This window comes from Rutilus rutilus (genome assembly GCF_951802725.1).
Source record: "Rutilus rutilus genome assembly, chromosome: 16".
Lineage (NCBI taxonomy): Eukaryota > Metazoa > Chordata > Actinopteri > Cypriniformes > Leuciscidae > Rutilus > Rutilus rutilus.
Window position 1 is genome coordinate 20,963,483 of NC_140224.1, and position 16,593 is coordinate 20,980,075.

Genomic DNA, 16,593 nt, shown 5'->3' on the forward strand with positions numbered 1-16,593 from the left:
ACAGACAGACAGACGTTTCTGCAATTTATAGATAATGATGGATTTTTGCCCTTAGGATTTTTAGTTTTGTCCAGCTGCCAGTGCCAGGAGTGAGGTGTGGGTATAGGGGCTTTAGAAAGAGAACTTCAATTATTCTTATTATCCTTATAAATTGTCCTTAGGCAATCAAGTGTCCATCACATTACAACCATTACAAATGCGCTGTTTGTGTGTGCCAACAGCAGGATGTGAAAAAGATGAAAGGGGAAATTATTTTTTATATTATAAAAGGCGTGTCATCACAAATAATTACCTTGGGAAACAAAGCGGTTAAAACAAATGAACTGAAACCAGTGGAATGTCCCAAGTAAATATGAGGGGGGAGACGCAGCTTCCAACAGGGGGCGCTCTGCAACACAGATAAATACAATATTTACTACAAATATCACTTTTGCTGTCAAAGAATAAATAAATAAAAATACAACAATAACTTAATTAGGGCAAACTGTGGTTACCCTGGTCATTTTTTGCAGGCCTACTCAAGCTGCACTGGAAGTTTTTTCTCTCTCAGAATCTGTCAAGGTGCTATCAATCAAAGTGGTAATTCAAAGTTCTTTACAGAATAAAAAAAATAGCAATCACAAAAAGTTTCATACGAAATAAAACAAAGGAACAAGTTAGATTCTACTTGGATCCTGAAGTGGAAGAGGGCCTCGAGACCAGACTGAGCAGGTGACCAGGGCAGGGCAGGGCAAGTGAACAGGGCAGCGCAGAGCAGGTGGCCAGGGCAGGGCGGAGTAGGTGGACAGGACGGGGCAGGCAGAGCAATTGTCCAGGGTAGGGCAGGCGGAGCAGGTGACCACCACAACAGAGCTGATGGAACTGAAGGCCACCACATGGAGCTGGCAGAGCAGGATCCCACCAAGGTGGTGCAGAAAAGGGAGCTGAAGACCATCAATTTGGGGCAGAAGAGGGAGCTGAAGACCACCAAGTTGGGGCAGATGGAGCTGACGACCACCACGGTGTCGTTACAGAGCCGTCAGGGAGCACCAGACATTCTTAATCGGCCACCGTGGCCGTATCAGAGCCCGCCCGCACACCCACTTTGTGGGTCCTGGTGCCGACCATGTACGTCTTGCAGGACAAAACACGTCTTGTTTTAAATTTACCTGTTATTAACTGGCCTGATAGATACTTCGGATCTGAGAGCTCTGTTTGGTTTGTATTCCACCAACATGAGAACTTTAAAATGAATTCTGAATAACAGTAATAATTCTGCATATTAATTCATAACAATGTAATGACCTAAGATCTGGTGTGACGTGTTCATTTATTTAAATTAGTAACTTGGATTGACAGATCGATCTCTTGAAATTTTTGTGACAACCCTATTGATTCACTTTAGAATGATAAATCATTGCTCAATTATTATACCCTGTATTGAAAATTAGAAAACGTCTTTTTGACCACAAACGCGGTCCATCCACATCAGTGTTGAATAAAGCAACGGCAACACATGCTGTTTGCCTTCAAGATATGAGGTCATTTATGCTACTTCGCAATAACCACATTTTATTGATGATCGCTAAATACAAAGAAATGCTTAAATAAAATAATTTCTTGCAGATCTCATAATTTTCAACCATTTTTATCCACCTTTTGATTTTTCACAGCCTCTAAATTGAATGACCTGTTAAACTCGTTTCCCTTCTACAGTTATCGTTTCTGTATCATCCCAATTTCCCAATCTATGGACTGGAAAAAAGTCTGCAAGCTTTCTAAATGTCTAGCTTTATCCATACTAGGTGGTCAAAGGTGGTTAGAATAAAGCAACCAAAAATGTACTTTTAGCTTTCATCATTTTCTTTTTTATTATTTCTGCTCAAAATATCACAAGGTGAAAACACTTTATTTACCAATTCATTTATTTGTATACAACGATTTCAAATAAGGAATTCCACTAATTTCAAATCAATACCCCAAGTAAATACATATTTCGGTACTGATGAATGCATTACAAATGTTAAAACATTGTAAATAATTGTGTTTAAGAGCTGAAAAAAAAGAAAAAAAGAAGAAGTTGCACCATCAGCATTATCTAGGTAATATTGCTTTCCTTAAACAGTTAAGGCAAGTCAGGTCCCAGCAGCGGGCTAAAGCATAAAACTCAAAATATTATGAGGACACACCAGTGGGTCTGGTAGTGACAAAAACAAGGGTCCCACTTCAAGAGAAATGCAAAACCCTGAGTAAAGGGGTATTATAGAAGTTGATGTGCTGAGGTGTTGCGGAGACATGAATCAGCTCAGTCAGCAGTGCTGAAGCAGTTACATTAATACTGTCCTGTTGATAGTGACACCTTGTTCCAAGACTACATTATTGTGTTTAAGTATTTAAAAACATTAACATTTTAAATAAGAATTTAGCTGCAGCATTATGTCCAAGCATGTCCTGATTACACCAAGTAACAACCAAATATACCCACCTATTAACCTTTAAATGACTAGAGCTGCATTGTTTGGAACTTAAACAGAATGAGGCCACAAAGCTGGACAAAATTAAAGACAGTAAAAGGGTTGATGTCATTCGATGCATAAAAAGACTAAATGTCTAATTAGTGTTTGACTGTTCCACACTACAGCATGCTTCTTCCCCATCAGAAAACAACAGCTCACGCATGTACACCTGCATATCCCTACCTCACTCTGCCATAACATCCCAATCTAACGTAATGGTGATAACATCATAGAAATAGAAATTGAGCGTAAACTCCAGCAGCTTTAGAGTCTGAGCACAGTGAATATGTCAGGGGAGGGATAAAGTGAGTGAAGTTTGGTGGTTTTGAAAATTAATAACCCAACAAACTCCAACACCATTTACCACCTCCCCTTTGACTTCCTATAACTGTCCAAATGCCCCTCCAACCTTGAATGGGTGGAAGGATGACAAGTATGGATACCCCTGAGCTGTTTCCTCTAAACAACTAGTCCCCTTCCCTCCCTCCCCAGAAAAGCCCTGTCCTGTGTGATGATGCTCGGGCTAGCGTTTCGACTTTGCCTCTTCTGCTTCTTTTTCTGAAAAAGAATAGAGACAGATTTATCTTTTACAAGGCAGACAAGACCATTGTCAATACTAGTTACCAAAGAGACCGTTCACTCAAAAATGAAATATAAAAGGGATTTAATTTCACCCCATGGACCTCAACAAGTCTGATTTTTGTAGTAAAACGTTTGGGCTTTTTTCAGTTCCCATTTTTTGTCTATTCAATGGAAATCAATGGGAACCAAAAATCTTTGCCTACCAACATTCTTTGAAATTATCGTTTATGTTCTACAGAAGAAAGAAATGCAAACAAGTTTGAAACAACATGAGGGTGAGACAAAATGACAATTTTCCTTTTTTTGGACGGACCATCCCTTTAACCAGTCCATCAGTATTATCTCGAGCAGAAGTGTCCAAACTTTCTACTATGAAGAGCCAACAAACAAACTTGAATGAGGGGCATGGGCTGAAAGTAAATACTGCATTATACCCAACTATATTATATTAAAATGTAATCCTTTTTTTATTTATAAATGTATTTATGTAATTTATTATAAATGGCAATTTATTTATATACCGTAAAACTTCAAATAATAGCCCGGGATTTTATTTTCCCAAATCGCCGAACTGCACCGGCTTGTATTTGAGACAGGCGTCTATATGAGACAGGCCTTTAATTTAGTGTGTGTTGAGACTTCACCCTGTGCTGCAATATACATTTAGTTTTACATTCATTTACAGAAATCAGCTGGTTGAATGGAAACTGCTGATGTTATCGGATTTTCAGGTGATATTCTAAAATCATTCAGTAAACGGACGCTCTGAGGTAAAGTGAATTCAGACTGCAGACTTAGCAACGATTGTATTTGTACAGTACAATCATATAGTACAGACATGATCTTAATTCCATAATGTCCTTAAACATAACTATATTGCTGGCCATAAAATGACAAAGTGCGCGTCCGGTGCGGTGTGCGATACCTCGAGTGGTCATGAACGCGACGCGGCGCTTCTCGTCCGGTGTGCGATACCTCGGGTTGTCATGGACACGACGCGGCGCTTCTCGTCCGGTGCGATACCTCGAATAGTCAGACGCGGCGCGGCACAGTGCTTCTCGTCCGGTGTGCGATACCTCGAGTTGTCATGGACGCGACGCGGCGCTTCTAGTCCGGTGTACCTCGAGTTGTCATAGACGCGACGCGGCGCTAACTCTCTCTGCCTGCCTTGCTTGCGCTTACAGCTCCCGCCCAGATGCGCAGGGCTCTCTTGCGTGCGCAATCTGCACCATAGAACTGGCTTAAACCGACAATCTGACGGGTTTTAGAAGATTAAATACAACCCGAAACTAAAAAACAGACCGGGCCTCTATTAGAGACCGGCCTTTATTTATCCAAACCTGTATCCACACCAGTCGTGTAAAAGAGACAGGCGTCTATTTGGGACTCGGCTATTATTTGAAGTTTTACGGCAGTCTATATTTCAATAATGAAGCACAAAAAGTTATAACAAAGAAATTATAAAAAGATATGCTTCAATAGTATGTTTTTTTTATATGGCATGGCAGGTGATATCAAAGGTCATGACGGGCCTGGTTTCAGCACACACAACTAAACAGGAAGCAATACAATTTATTTCGTCCGTTTTATAGGTTGTCATTCATTGATCTTGCATCAGAAGACGTAATGCTATCAGCTCACCTTTCCTTAGATCTTCTCGCTTTTTTGCTGCATCCTCCCTCTGTTTTTTGATAATAGCCAGCCTGGCAAGGTCTGCCCTAGCCTGGTCCGTCTTCCCCTCTAGATGCAGCTTCATGTATCGCTCCTTAGCCTTCTGCTTCTCAATCTCCTCCCTACACAGGGAAACACGATGTATATAACGCAACAACCATTTATTTGACTGGGGATCTCAAGTTTACTCTATCCCACATACCTTTCTCGACGCGAGAGCTCTTTAGGTGCATTGACATCTACTTCCACAACCTTCTTGCTTTTCTGGGAGATCCTGTTCGGGTTTTCGATTTCAATTATTCCTTCTACACCTTTCCTTTTAGGTTCCTTAGAGAAGAAATCAAATCATTAGTAAAAATCATATTAATTAGAAACTGTATAAATCAGAAACACCCTCTGCAGCTCCATCAAATTTAAAACAGAACAAATAACCATAACAATGTGTTAAAGGGAAAGTTCACTCAAAGATGAAAAATGTCATAATCCTCATGTTGTTTAGAACCCATTAGACTTTTGGTCATCTTCAGAAAAAAATTAAGACATTTTTAATATTCTCATTCCCAAGCAAAAGCATTAAAAAGTACAAAAAGACATTATGTAATTAAGCCATTTGAAATGAGCAGTTTAATTCAAGACTTCTGAAGAAACACAATCACTATTATATATGATGAACAGATTTATTTTACGCTTTAATTCAACTATAAAATCAACGCACATATATAGAGCACATCAAATTAGTGTTGCCATGATACTGAAATTTCCAACTTCGATATAATACCTTGAAAAATATCAATATTCTATAACATTTTTGATACCATGGGGAAAACTGCCATATAGATAAATTATTATCTCCTCATAATTTTTTTATAATTTTGCTGTAATAGCTTATTTGAATAGTTGAACTACATTTAAAAAAAACAAATAAACAGTCAGTAATGAAATAAGAACAAATTGCAAACGATAGCACAAATAAATACAATAGAATAAAGAGACAAATGAAATAAACATGGCTTCAAGTTTTTTCAGGTGGGTCTAACAGTATTTAGCTACAAAAATACTACAGAATTTAAAGTAATTAAAATGTAAAATAACACTGGAATAGATTAATTAATGCATACAATTTAAGTTACAAAAGTTATTCATTCAAGAGCAGCAAGTGATTTTCTCTGTATTTTGTTCTTAAATTAACATGACAGACAACAGGTTTATTAGGCTGCTGTCAATTTATGATCCAATATATATATATATATATATATATATATATATATATATATATATATATATATATATATATATACAGTGTTGGGGAGTAGTTAACTACAAGTAGCGACGCTACTAACTTAACTACATTTTTCAGTAGCTTGGCAGTAGCTCAGTTGCTTTTTAAACAGTGTAGCTTTTCCAGTAGCTAACTACTTTTTGCAGCAAGTAGCGGTGTAGCGCGAGGAAAAGCTACATTGCGTTTTGTCGAGCCTGCGCGAATCAGCGCGATGCAAGGATATTCTTCTTCTTGTTAGATTACAAACAAATTTTTTTGCCATTACCACCACCTGTTGTTTAATCACGCATCTTGCGGCTAACGGTTCACTGACGTACAGAAGTGGATTGATACACCCATATTATCTATGATGGAGCAAGACGTGGCGGCAGATTTGGAGGATGGAGAAACAAATAACGTTAATTACCCATGGCCTTATTTGTCCAAGTTCATGTCTCTCAAAGAAACGACAAGTAAAGGTTACACTTTTGTATGCAATCTTTTTAAGAAAATGTTCTACATGCAATTTACGTTGGATGTATATTTTGTACTTGCAATGTTGTATTTGTTGCAATTTTGCACTTTTGACAAACAGTCTGAGATATTTGAGTGTTGTGTGTAATAAAACAATACTCTTTGAAATCATAATTGTATTGCATTGTTTTAAACACTAAATATTTTACTTAAAACATTCCTCAGGCAGTTATTCAGTTATTTATAATATGTTCAAAAAAATCTAAAGTAGTTTCAATGTAGCTAGCTACTTTTTGATAGTAACTTGTAGTGTAGCTAACTACTTTTCCAAAAGGGTAGCTTGACTGTAGTTTAACTACTTTAACTTACGAGTAGCTTGTCAAACTAGTTTCAGAGTAGCTTCCCCAACACTGTATATATATATATATATATATATAGAATATCGCTATACGTGGGTTGTGTTTTTGCTTTGGTTTGAATATTGTTACACCCCTAATCGATACATATCGAAATATCAATATTTTTGACAACACTACATAAATATGGTACACTGAACGTCATGTCCCCCTGAGACGAGAGATTTCTGTATTGCGATATAACGTCATCGGAGGCTTTTTTTGGCCAGAGGCGAGAGACTACAGCCAGTAGTAGGAGCTCGTTCCGCATGTTTTTAACCCGCCCATAGGGGGATCTCACGATAAAACGGCATCTTTTCAGTTTCGAGTCGACTAGTAGCCTAGTTGGTATCATTTCTTCTGATACTGCCCTCTGTAACTGGTAGGCGTGGCTTGGGAGTGGCCTCGTAGGGCAGCGAAAAAAGTGCATTCTGGGAGTTGTTGTCTTTCATCCACATGAGCCAAAAATACATTTTCTGGCTGTTCTCAGTCTAGAAGGCACCAACTTCTAAAATAATTTCACATTTCTACTACATAAATGACCCAATTTAAATACACATTCATCTTTCCAGCAGTGAAATATCCCTTTAAATGTCTTTGCGTGACTATACCTCAGAATAAACCTCTTTGGCTCTTGTGCTTCAGGCCAACATGTTTGAGCTTGTGTTTACGATATGTGATGTGCTTTGGTCAATGTTTATAGGTGAATAAAAACCTAAATGAAATCAGTGTATCTTATAAAGCAAAGGAGTCTCTTCAGGAAACTTGGACTAAACAACTCGTTTCATATGGAATAGCTTACAATGCACTTGTATCTCAAATGGGGTTTAGAACTAGGGTGAGTAAATGACAGGATTTTCATTTTTGGGAGACCTATCACTTTAAGTGAATTTAATTAAAACCTCATACTTCATCGTCACTGCTGCTTTCCTCTTCAGATTCTGAACTTTCACGTTCAGCCCCTTCTTTCGCCTCCTACACACAAAACAATCACAGTTTACATTTAACAAACTGATGCAGAGTAAACGTGAACTTCAGGAGTGTGGAAACTAAAGGAAAGTGACAGAAGATGAACTTATACACTCACCATTTCCCTCTGAGCTTTCATCTGCCGATCAATCTCCTCAGGGTTGCTGAACTGCTTCCCACGGCCCTTATGGCTCTTTCTGCCTAAGGTGGTGGGCAAGGTAAAATAAGAACATAAATTAAAACCAATAAGAGGCTATTATACTTTATGTACATATTTAATGGCATAATTAGGCGAAGCATGAACAAGAGTCGTCAGTGAAACTGTCGACTTATCAGACAATCACATGTTACTGCACAGGTCCAATATGGCCTGAGTTTATACTAGCGTCCATGCTTCGGTGGGAAACGTGATTTGCCCATTATAGGGAAGCTGTAGCCACTAACGGTATCCTCAGAGGTCTTATATTCACCGTCAATTCCATATTTCCCTTTCATAAGTTTTCTTTTGTTGTTGTTGAATACTGGCTCTGGCGGTGTTGTAAAAGGTAAAACAGCGATCAGGCAAGCGCACGACACTCACCTCCTCTCGGCATCGTGGAATCACTCTGTGACGATGAAAACCCTCAAAGGAAAAATACTATTTCTGGTACTAATATTATATGTGCCCGTTAGAATTGAATAGCTTTAATATGTTCTATCAACTTCTACAAAATGGCTATTTTAAAGTTAAATATGACGCAACCTCGTCGACTCAAATTAGTACCGCTGAAAGCACTATTCTGCCGCTTCCTGTGAGTGACGTCAAGAGACTTTACTGCTGATGATTGAATGCTGGGTTGGCCAATCAAAATTCAAAATGATTTTTACGACAGAGGCAGTTAGCCAATGCGATGTCATGTAATCTTCGTTTCATTCTATGCAGTTATCTTTGTATTATTTTTAAACCAGTAAAATATTTATTAATATCTTGTACTAACTTTTATTTTTAGATGTTCAGTTTTCATTTTAGTTTAAGTCATGTGCTTTTTTATTTTAAGTTTTAGTCCTACGTTGTAAATAGGATTTCAACTTTAATCTATTTATTTCAGTTAGTGGCCAAGGAAACATTTCTAATTTTCTTTTTAACTTTTTTAAGTTTATGTTTTTATTTTATATTAAGCCTATCATTTATTTCAGCTGTATTTCAATTAAGAAAAAGGTTTTTAATAGTTTTAGTTAACAATAACAACACTGATTCTTTGTAGATTAAATTATGATTTATAAAATGTATTACATGAATGTTCAGTATAGCATATATAGCACAAGCCGTTCAGAACCCATTAGCCTTTTGTTCATCTTCAGAAAACAATAGTTAACTATTAGTTAACAATAACAACACTGATTCTATGAACATTCAACTGTAATTTATAAAATGTATACATCAATGTACAGCACATAAAACCAACATGAATATAAAATAGCATTTCTAAGAATGTGGCACAAGAGTTCTCCTTATTATTATCTTCCCGATTTCTCATTGACCCACAAAATGGTTTTGCTGATTGTGGAATTATTTTGTGTAATTTATACATACGAGTTGGTAATAAGGAAAACCTGAACACACTCATACACAGTACAATACACTCATTTTAATAACACACGACTAAACAAAATGAATTGAACATGAACGTCCCTCTCTTCTGCTCTCTCCACTGTTTATCTTTTAGGATTGATTTCCACATCAGCATGATGATTCTGCTGTGAGTCTTTGTGTTTCTTTTGGTTAATAAAACAGAATGATGCAAAGGCAAGAAATATTCCAGCGGTGATCAGCTCTCCTCCAGCCATGTAAAAAATCAGTTCATAGTTCTTGTACTTGTCCACCAAATAACCTGTGGAGAAAAATACATGTAAAAATCTTTATTAAATTTACACATGGATCATAAAAACTACCATTTCATAGGTGATGATTCAGTTTAATGCATGTCTTCATCATAACTCACCAGCAGAGGGTGGTCCGATCAGCACAGCCACTGCCTCAAAGAGGAGCACTAGGCCAAGTGCACTGGAAAAACCGCTTGTTCCCACAATACCCATCAGAACTTCAAATTGTAGAGCACCCACCATGCCATAAGACAGCCCAAAGAACACGCAAAAGATAACTAGTCCCTTATAATCTGTGCTTGTAGCTGAACAAACATCAGTTAGGCCATTGAAGAGCAAGGCCAGGCTGAAGAAATAAGACATCTTGGGTCGAATCCAATTTAAACCAGCCAAAATGCCACATGTGGGACGAGCAAAGATGTCAATAAATCCTATAATAGACAACAAAAAAGCAGCATCCTCCGCAGGCACTCCTTGGTCCTTAGCGTAGTTGACTAAGAGAATAGTTGGAACAAATAGGCCAAGGACAACTATAAACTTTGCAATGATATAAATAATAAGCCCTCTGTTACAAAGTACACTGAAGTCCAAAAGCTTCTTTTTAGTGGGCTTTCTATCATTATTGTTTTCACAAATGATATTCTCTTGTCCAGCCTCAGGAGGCAGCATTTCCTTGAGCTCTTGGGAACTGGCTATCGCTTTCCTTTCTTTACGTTTTAGGGGTCTCATTACAGCTGCACAGGTGCAACAGTTGAGCAGAAGACCACCGGTAATGAGAAAGCCTCCTCTCCATCCATAGCGGTTGAGCAGCATTTGTCCTAATGGAGAAAGAGCTGACAGAAATACAGGACTTCCAGCTGCCGCCAGTCCATTGGCAAGTGGTCTGCGTTTGTCAAAATAAGACCCCAGCATTATCAGTGATGGTTGGAAGTTCAAAGCCAGTCCAAGACCTTTAAAGAGAGAAAGACATTATTCATTCAAAAATGGATGCAACTACACTGACATTAACAACTTCCATACACGTTTTTATAATAGTATTTTCGGTTATAAAACAAAGCTTTGTCTTGTGTTTAGCAATATCAATAACACCCAATGTAGGATTTTGCTTTGACTTCATTTGGAAAAATTAAAAAAATGTAACAGGTAATATGTCCTTAAATATGTCTCTAATATTAACAAAATGCAATAAATTCCATACCCACAGAAGAAAGAAAGTCATTGAGGTTTGGAATGAGGGTGAGTATGGGTGAGCAAATAATCACAGAATTTATATTTTTGGGTGAAATATCCCCTTAAGCAATATTGCCTGTGCTGATATTCATGAAAAAAAAAAGAAGTTTTTTTACAACAAGACATATTACCAGTTACTACTTTTTGAATTCATCAATTTATATGAACGAATATGTTGAATGAACGATTTAATAACTCACTCATAAAGACACATTTGGTGTATATGTAAAATGTTGAAAGAGTCACTGAAAACTCCCCACAGGGTACCAGAACTAACTGTCTTTAGAATTATAAGTTATTGATGATCACAAATATCTATTAGTTACCTGTGATGACACCTGCAGTGAGGTAAAGCTGTATAATGTTAGTAGTGAAAGATGCACTTATCATCCCTCCTGAAGCCAGTAATCCTCCAACCAACATGACTGGCCGGCATCCAAATTTATTAACCAAAATGCTACAGACTGGACCTGGATAAAATGAAAATAAATATATTGACCATTAAGAAGGAAAACCGAGACTTTGATAAAAACCTTAAAGGGTTTATAAATCTGACAACTTTCAATTTAGATGATCTTACCTGAGCCATAGAGCATTGCTAATATTATAGACGAAATCCAGGCAGTTTCACTGTATCCACATTCAAACTCTTGCATAAGTTCTTTGAAATATACACTTATAGCTTTTGGGAAGGCATACGAGAAGCCAGTGATGACAAAACCTCCCAGCAGAACAATCCAGCCCCAGCCGCCATCTGGGGCACCTTCTGTCTCTTTCTCATCTACAATAATTCCCATAGTGGCTCAGGCCTTCAAAAGAGAAGACAAAACTTTTTGGATATACTTATTATCTGTAGAATCAAAACACTTTTTCAGAAGGAAGCTACGCAGTCGATGCACTACTGAACATGTGCTGCTTCACCTGCGCCACATTACACAAAGGAAGTATATGAGCACAACAAATTTCCATTCACCCCCCAGGAAGTAGAGTCATAGGCCGACCTACTCATTAAGTGACTGACATACATTTACTAATTCTTATCAAGTACCTAAGTTTTTTCCCCCATTGATTTCTGTTACAACTGACTGAATCCTTACTAGTCTCTGGTTACACCTCAAATTTGATTCTCTCTTGTATTTTACATACAGACCAAATATATAGGAAAGTAATATGAATATTTTAACAGGCTGCATTATTTGTACAATGAGGAGGGAACACATTCAGGGTGTGGATATATTTGTTTCCTTTAATAATGTCTGTTTTTACACCACTTTTATGCATTGACATTATATAATCTGATTCAGAATGTCTGGATTTTTACATAAACAGACTCAATTTTGGACAGACTTTTTAAATGCCTGTTTTAAATGTTTTTTACTACAATTCATCTTTACTGTTTTAAATGTGAATCTATACACGAATGTCCATATATTATAATATGCTTTTTACTATAAAGGCCCGTTCACACCAAGGACGATAACCACAAAGATATAGTTCTATATCGTTCTCAATATTAAAGAATGGCAGGGTTCACATCACAGCTATAACGAGAACAGCACAGAGAAACGGATAGTCGGAATCACTTTCAGAACGATTTTATCCAGTTGATGAACGATAAAAAACATTGACAGCCAATCAGATTACATCCTGCTATAACGAGCTCGAGCATTTAAAGCGACCGATAAGCAAGCGTGCAGAATAAACAGAACGATATCGTCCGCTGGTGTGGACACTAATATCGTTACAATTATCGTTGTTGGTGTGAACGGGCCTTAAAGGAGAACTCCGGTCAATTTTAACATTGAGCTCATTTTTTTGTACATTTGGAGTGCTGTCAGTACAGAGAACAACGACAAAAATCGGTGTTGCCTACAACGTGTTATCCTCGTTTTAAAATGTGCACCCTGTTGACTTCAATGGGGCAAGTTTTAAACCTGCTTTTAGCCTCTTAACATCCTTGATGTGTCATTACAAGTGCACAGGTCATGTGAGTGATTCCTTCGGAGTGAACGCGGGTGAATCTGACTGCAGTAGATGTGAAAGAAATATATTAAAAAATGATGTTTATTCAGCCAGCGCACATACCTGTATTTACATCCTGTTTTAGGTCGAAGTCCACAGTAATCGATTGTCGAGTTCACGCGCATAGGTTTAGTACCTATGATCACGCGCGTGAACTCGACAATCGACTACTGTGGACTTCGACCGAAAACAGGATGTAAATACAGGTATGTGCGCTGGCTGAATAAACATCATTTTTATTCATATCTTTCACATCTACTGCAGTTAGATTCACTCGCGTTCACTCCGAAGGAATCACTCACATGACCTGTGCACTTGTAATGACACATCAAGGATGTTAAGAGGCTAAAAGCAGGTTTAAAACTTGCCCCATTGAAGTCAACAGGGTGCAAATTTTAAAACGAGGATAACACGGTGTAGGCAACACCGATTTTTGTCGTTGTTCTCTGTACTGACAGCATTCCAAATGTACAAAAAAATTAGCTCAATGTTAAAATTGACTGGAGTTCTCCTTTAACACTACAGTGTTTCACAGAATCTCTAAAATTAGAGAAATTAAATGTAGGCATGCAAAAGTTTTACAACTGGACAGTTTTGTGTAACCATACAGAATCTAAATGTAACAAATGTATAGTTTTTTTTTTCTGTTAGATATAAGCAGTAAGTTAATAACTAATGATCTTTTCAACGGAAGTGAATCAATCAAAACTAACTTTAGCTGGACTTTATTCTAGAGCTGCTGTAAAGCCAAAACAATCTGTTACTTTAATTTCCTATTATCACTTTAAAACTGCTTTGAAGCAATCTGTATTGTTAAAGGCGCTATATAAATGAAGGTGACTTGACTTGATCTGTATACCAGAATTAATGAATCCACTACAATGAGTTGTCATTAGGGAAAGTGAAATCCAGATGCTCCTCAATTACCTGGAAGATTAAAAATCTTATAGATAGAGATGTATAAAATATCAGCTTGACAACAATTATTTGATTGTCTTTAAGCCACTCGAAACACAAGACAATGTCTTACCTGCCTTTTGATACGGCAGAAAATCTCTTCAAGTAGCTGTATACCTGGCCTTCTTAATAAACATAATGTTTATAATGTAAATACATAAGTTACTTCGTCTTATGTTATTGAGGCTGCACTGTACATATGAATGAATTTAAAGGATAATCTGTTAAATAAACCTTCTGGTGCACCTCCTTCTTTTTCTCAAACTTCAAACTATTAATCTGTAATACCCACAAAGTCTCTTATTTGTAGGAAATGAGGTGAAATTCCCGGATAGCACAAGTGGTATTACAGCACTCTTGTTTGGTTATTTACTTGTTGACATTTTCATCCTAAATACAACACAGAGTCAATGCATCAATGTAAGTAGTTTAGCTCCGGAGTGAAAACTAAATGCGATACAATAGCAAGTGTTATTTTTTGGGGGTTTGGAAATATGGAGTTCACAGCTAAATTTGATATGAAATGTTTGTTTCGACGAGATCCACCTTAGAGAAATCCAATTAAATAAAAGAAAACCTAGGAAATAATGCACTGTATGGAAATAACACTGCGGCATAAAATCGGTACAACATTTATTCATGTCAATTTATTAAACATGTAAAAAGAAAAGACAAGAAGAGAAAAGAAAAAACAACCTTAGCCGTGCAATACGTGCCTCACACACACAAAAATCCTCTTAAATCTGCATGTACATGTTAAAACCTTTACAGCTCTTGGCTAATCTTACTGTGGAACCAAAGAAAGAGTGTGATTGTTTCCTGTGATATGAATACACATTCAGATCTACACATGCAGAAAGGTTTTGGGACTGTCATGTAAGAGCACTCACTGGAGCCACAGGAATGAAGTTTTGGAATAACTGGCTATAAGAATGACAAGTTATTGTATTCTAAACATAATGAGCGACCTTTAGCTGCTTTTTATGTAATCTGAAATAATCTAGTTGAATTCAACAGCATGTTCCTATGACAATGATAGTTCTTTAAAACGCCATATCGATTTTTAAGGGCAAAATGTAAAAAAAATGCACAAAAAAGATGCTTATATAAAGATTATATGAAATTACATTAACCTAAATATTTTTGTTCAGGCATTGGAACAGCAAATTTAAAAAAGGAAATATACAAAGTGATAAATAATAAATTGTGTAAATGAAACTTATATTTAAACATTGTCTTAGAACAGTTCTTCTAATTTCTTTAGAAATTCATTGTATACACACACTTAAAGAGAAGAGAAAATCCCCTTTATTTCCTTCCTTCATTTCTTTCTTCTACTCACATTTTCAAGTTCCTTCTGTATTAGATGTGTTTCTGCGGTTGATTCTGAAAGCTAAAGAAAATGTTAAATCACTTTGTGTAAGAGAATTTTGCCAACACATAATTTATAGAATATCATTTTTATTATTTAGATTTAGCTTCATATTTTTCAAGCTGTGGTGGCTTTCAGCATTATAATCATTCAACACTCACCATATCCAGAAGAACCTCAATCTTTAGCCTGAGCAGATTATTCTCCTCCTCTAACTGTAGATTCCTCTTCTTCAGTCGCTGTACCTCTTTTCCTGATACATTACCTCCTGACTCTGTGGTTGACATAAAGACTTCATTACATTCTTTAAACAGGCTACTAACTGGCATTGAATTAAATCAGTCTGTTTATTGTAGGAAGCCATACCTGAGATCCACTGGCCGTCTTCAAATTTAAAGTTCTGGCTGCCAAGATTCATCATCGGGTATCCATATTCCAGACCTAATTCAATCTCCCGTGTTGACCGATCCAACTGACAAAAACATAAATGATTGGTTTGGTTTGGCCTCTAAATACATATTAGTTTATGTGAACCTACAAAAACTTGTACTTACTGTATGTAGATTGGAAAGGGAAGCAGACTTCCGAGGAGGGGTTTTCTTGGGACTGAAAGTGTTGCCAAACAAGGGCATTTTGGGCAAGTAAAAATCCAACCTGCATCAACACAAAACATATTTCAGTAACGTTACATGTTATTTTTTAGCATTAATCGCTGTAGCCATCATACAGTGTCCAGATCAGGCTCTAATAACAGACATATGATAATATCTTGATATCAAAATGACTCGGATAATAAGGGGAGAGACTACCGTTATCTTCGAGAGACCATTTATTGTCAGCAAAAAGTTAACAGGCAAGCAGCTAATTATAAAAACATATTATTCAATACAGATCGAGCGCAACTGCTTTTGGAAAATAAATGTATGTATAACGTAAAATGCATACACTGCTGCTTTTAGTTTCTCCTCACGATTGTTTCAACGATATATTCCTTAAAGCCAAAGACATGTGTAAACAAAAGGCTAATTCCGGGGGAGCCTAGCAACGCCGGAAGCTCAATCTTACAAGTTAAAAGTACCTTTCCATCTACATTTTAAAACATTTTAGGGATACATTTTCGAAAAGCGACAATGCATAATAATTTGACCACGTCTATGATTTAGTAGATAATGACCATTCTTGAGAAGCCTTACCAGTAAGCTATAATAATATTACTAACGTTACTACTGCTACTACTACTAATAAATATTCCTGTGATATTCTTCACTGGTCCCTTGTAAAGTACATGAAAATGCATATTTAGAT

The 16,593-nt window shown here is 36.9% G+C and overlaps 3 protein-coding genes across 4 annotated transcripts; all 3 read right to left on the reverse strand.

Moving 5' to 3' along the window:
* Positions 1 to 1,824: 1,824 nt before the first annotated feature.
* On the reverse strand, positions 1,825 to 8,647 carry pdap1a (pdgfa associated protein 1a). The gene is made up of 6 exons (XM_084435195.1): positions 8,425 to 8,647; positions 7,963 to 8,045; positions 7,785 to 7,850; positions 4,951 to 5,075; positions 4,719 to 4,870; positions 1,825 to 3,053 (listed from the first exon to the last, which is right to left on the reverse strand). Exons 1-6 carry the CDS (start codon positions 8,435 to 8,437, stop codon positions 3,019 to 3,021), a joined length of 474 nt encoding a protein of 157 aa, XP_084291321.1. The 5' UTR covers positions 8,438 to 8,647; the 3' UTR covers positions 1,825 to 3,018.
* A 580-nt stretch (positions 8,648 to 9,227) lies between these two features.
* On the reverse strand, positions 9,228 to 11,874 carry slc16a8 (solute carrier family 16 member 8). The gene is made up of 4 exons (XM_084434830.1): positions 11,518 to 11,874; positions 11,264 to 11,407; positions 9,827 to 10,657; positions 9,228 to 9,715 (listed from the first exon to the last, which is right to left on the reverse strand). The coding sequence occupies exons 1-4, from the start codon at positions 11,732 to 11,734 to the stop codon at positions 9,540 to 9,542; spliced, it is 1,368 nt and encodes a 455-aa protein (XP_084290956.1). The 5' UTR covers positions 11,735 to 11,874; the 3' UTR covers positions 9,228 to 9,539.
* Positions 11,875 to 14,543: 2,669 nt separating this feature from the next.
* On the reverse strand, positions 14,544 to 16,345 carry cby1 (chibby 1, beta catenin antagonist). Of its 2 annotated transcripts, none has more exons than XM_084434952.1 (5): positions 16,234 to 16,345; positions 15,843 to 15,942; positions 15,655 to 15,760; positions 15,450 to 15,562; positions 14,544 to 15,309 (listed from the first exon to the last, which is right to left on the reverse strand). In XM_084434952.1, exons 2-5 carry the CDS (start codon positions 15,918 to 15,920, stop codon positions 15,238 to 15,240), a joined length of 369 nt encoding a protein of 122 aa, XP_084291078.1. In that variant the 5' UTR covers positions 15,921 to 15,942; positions 16,234 to 16,345; the 3' UTR covers positions 14,544 to 15,237. The 2 variants fall into 2 exon arrangements, with proteins under 2 accessions (XP_084291078.1, XP_084291079.1); XM_084434953.1 differs by having other exon boundaries at positions 16,098 to 16,345.
* Between the last annotated feature and the right edge of the window lie 248 nt (positions 16,346 to 16,593).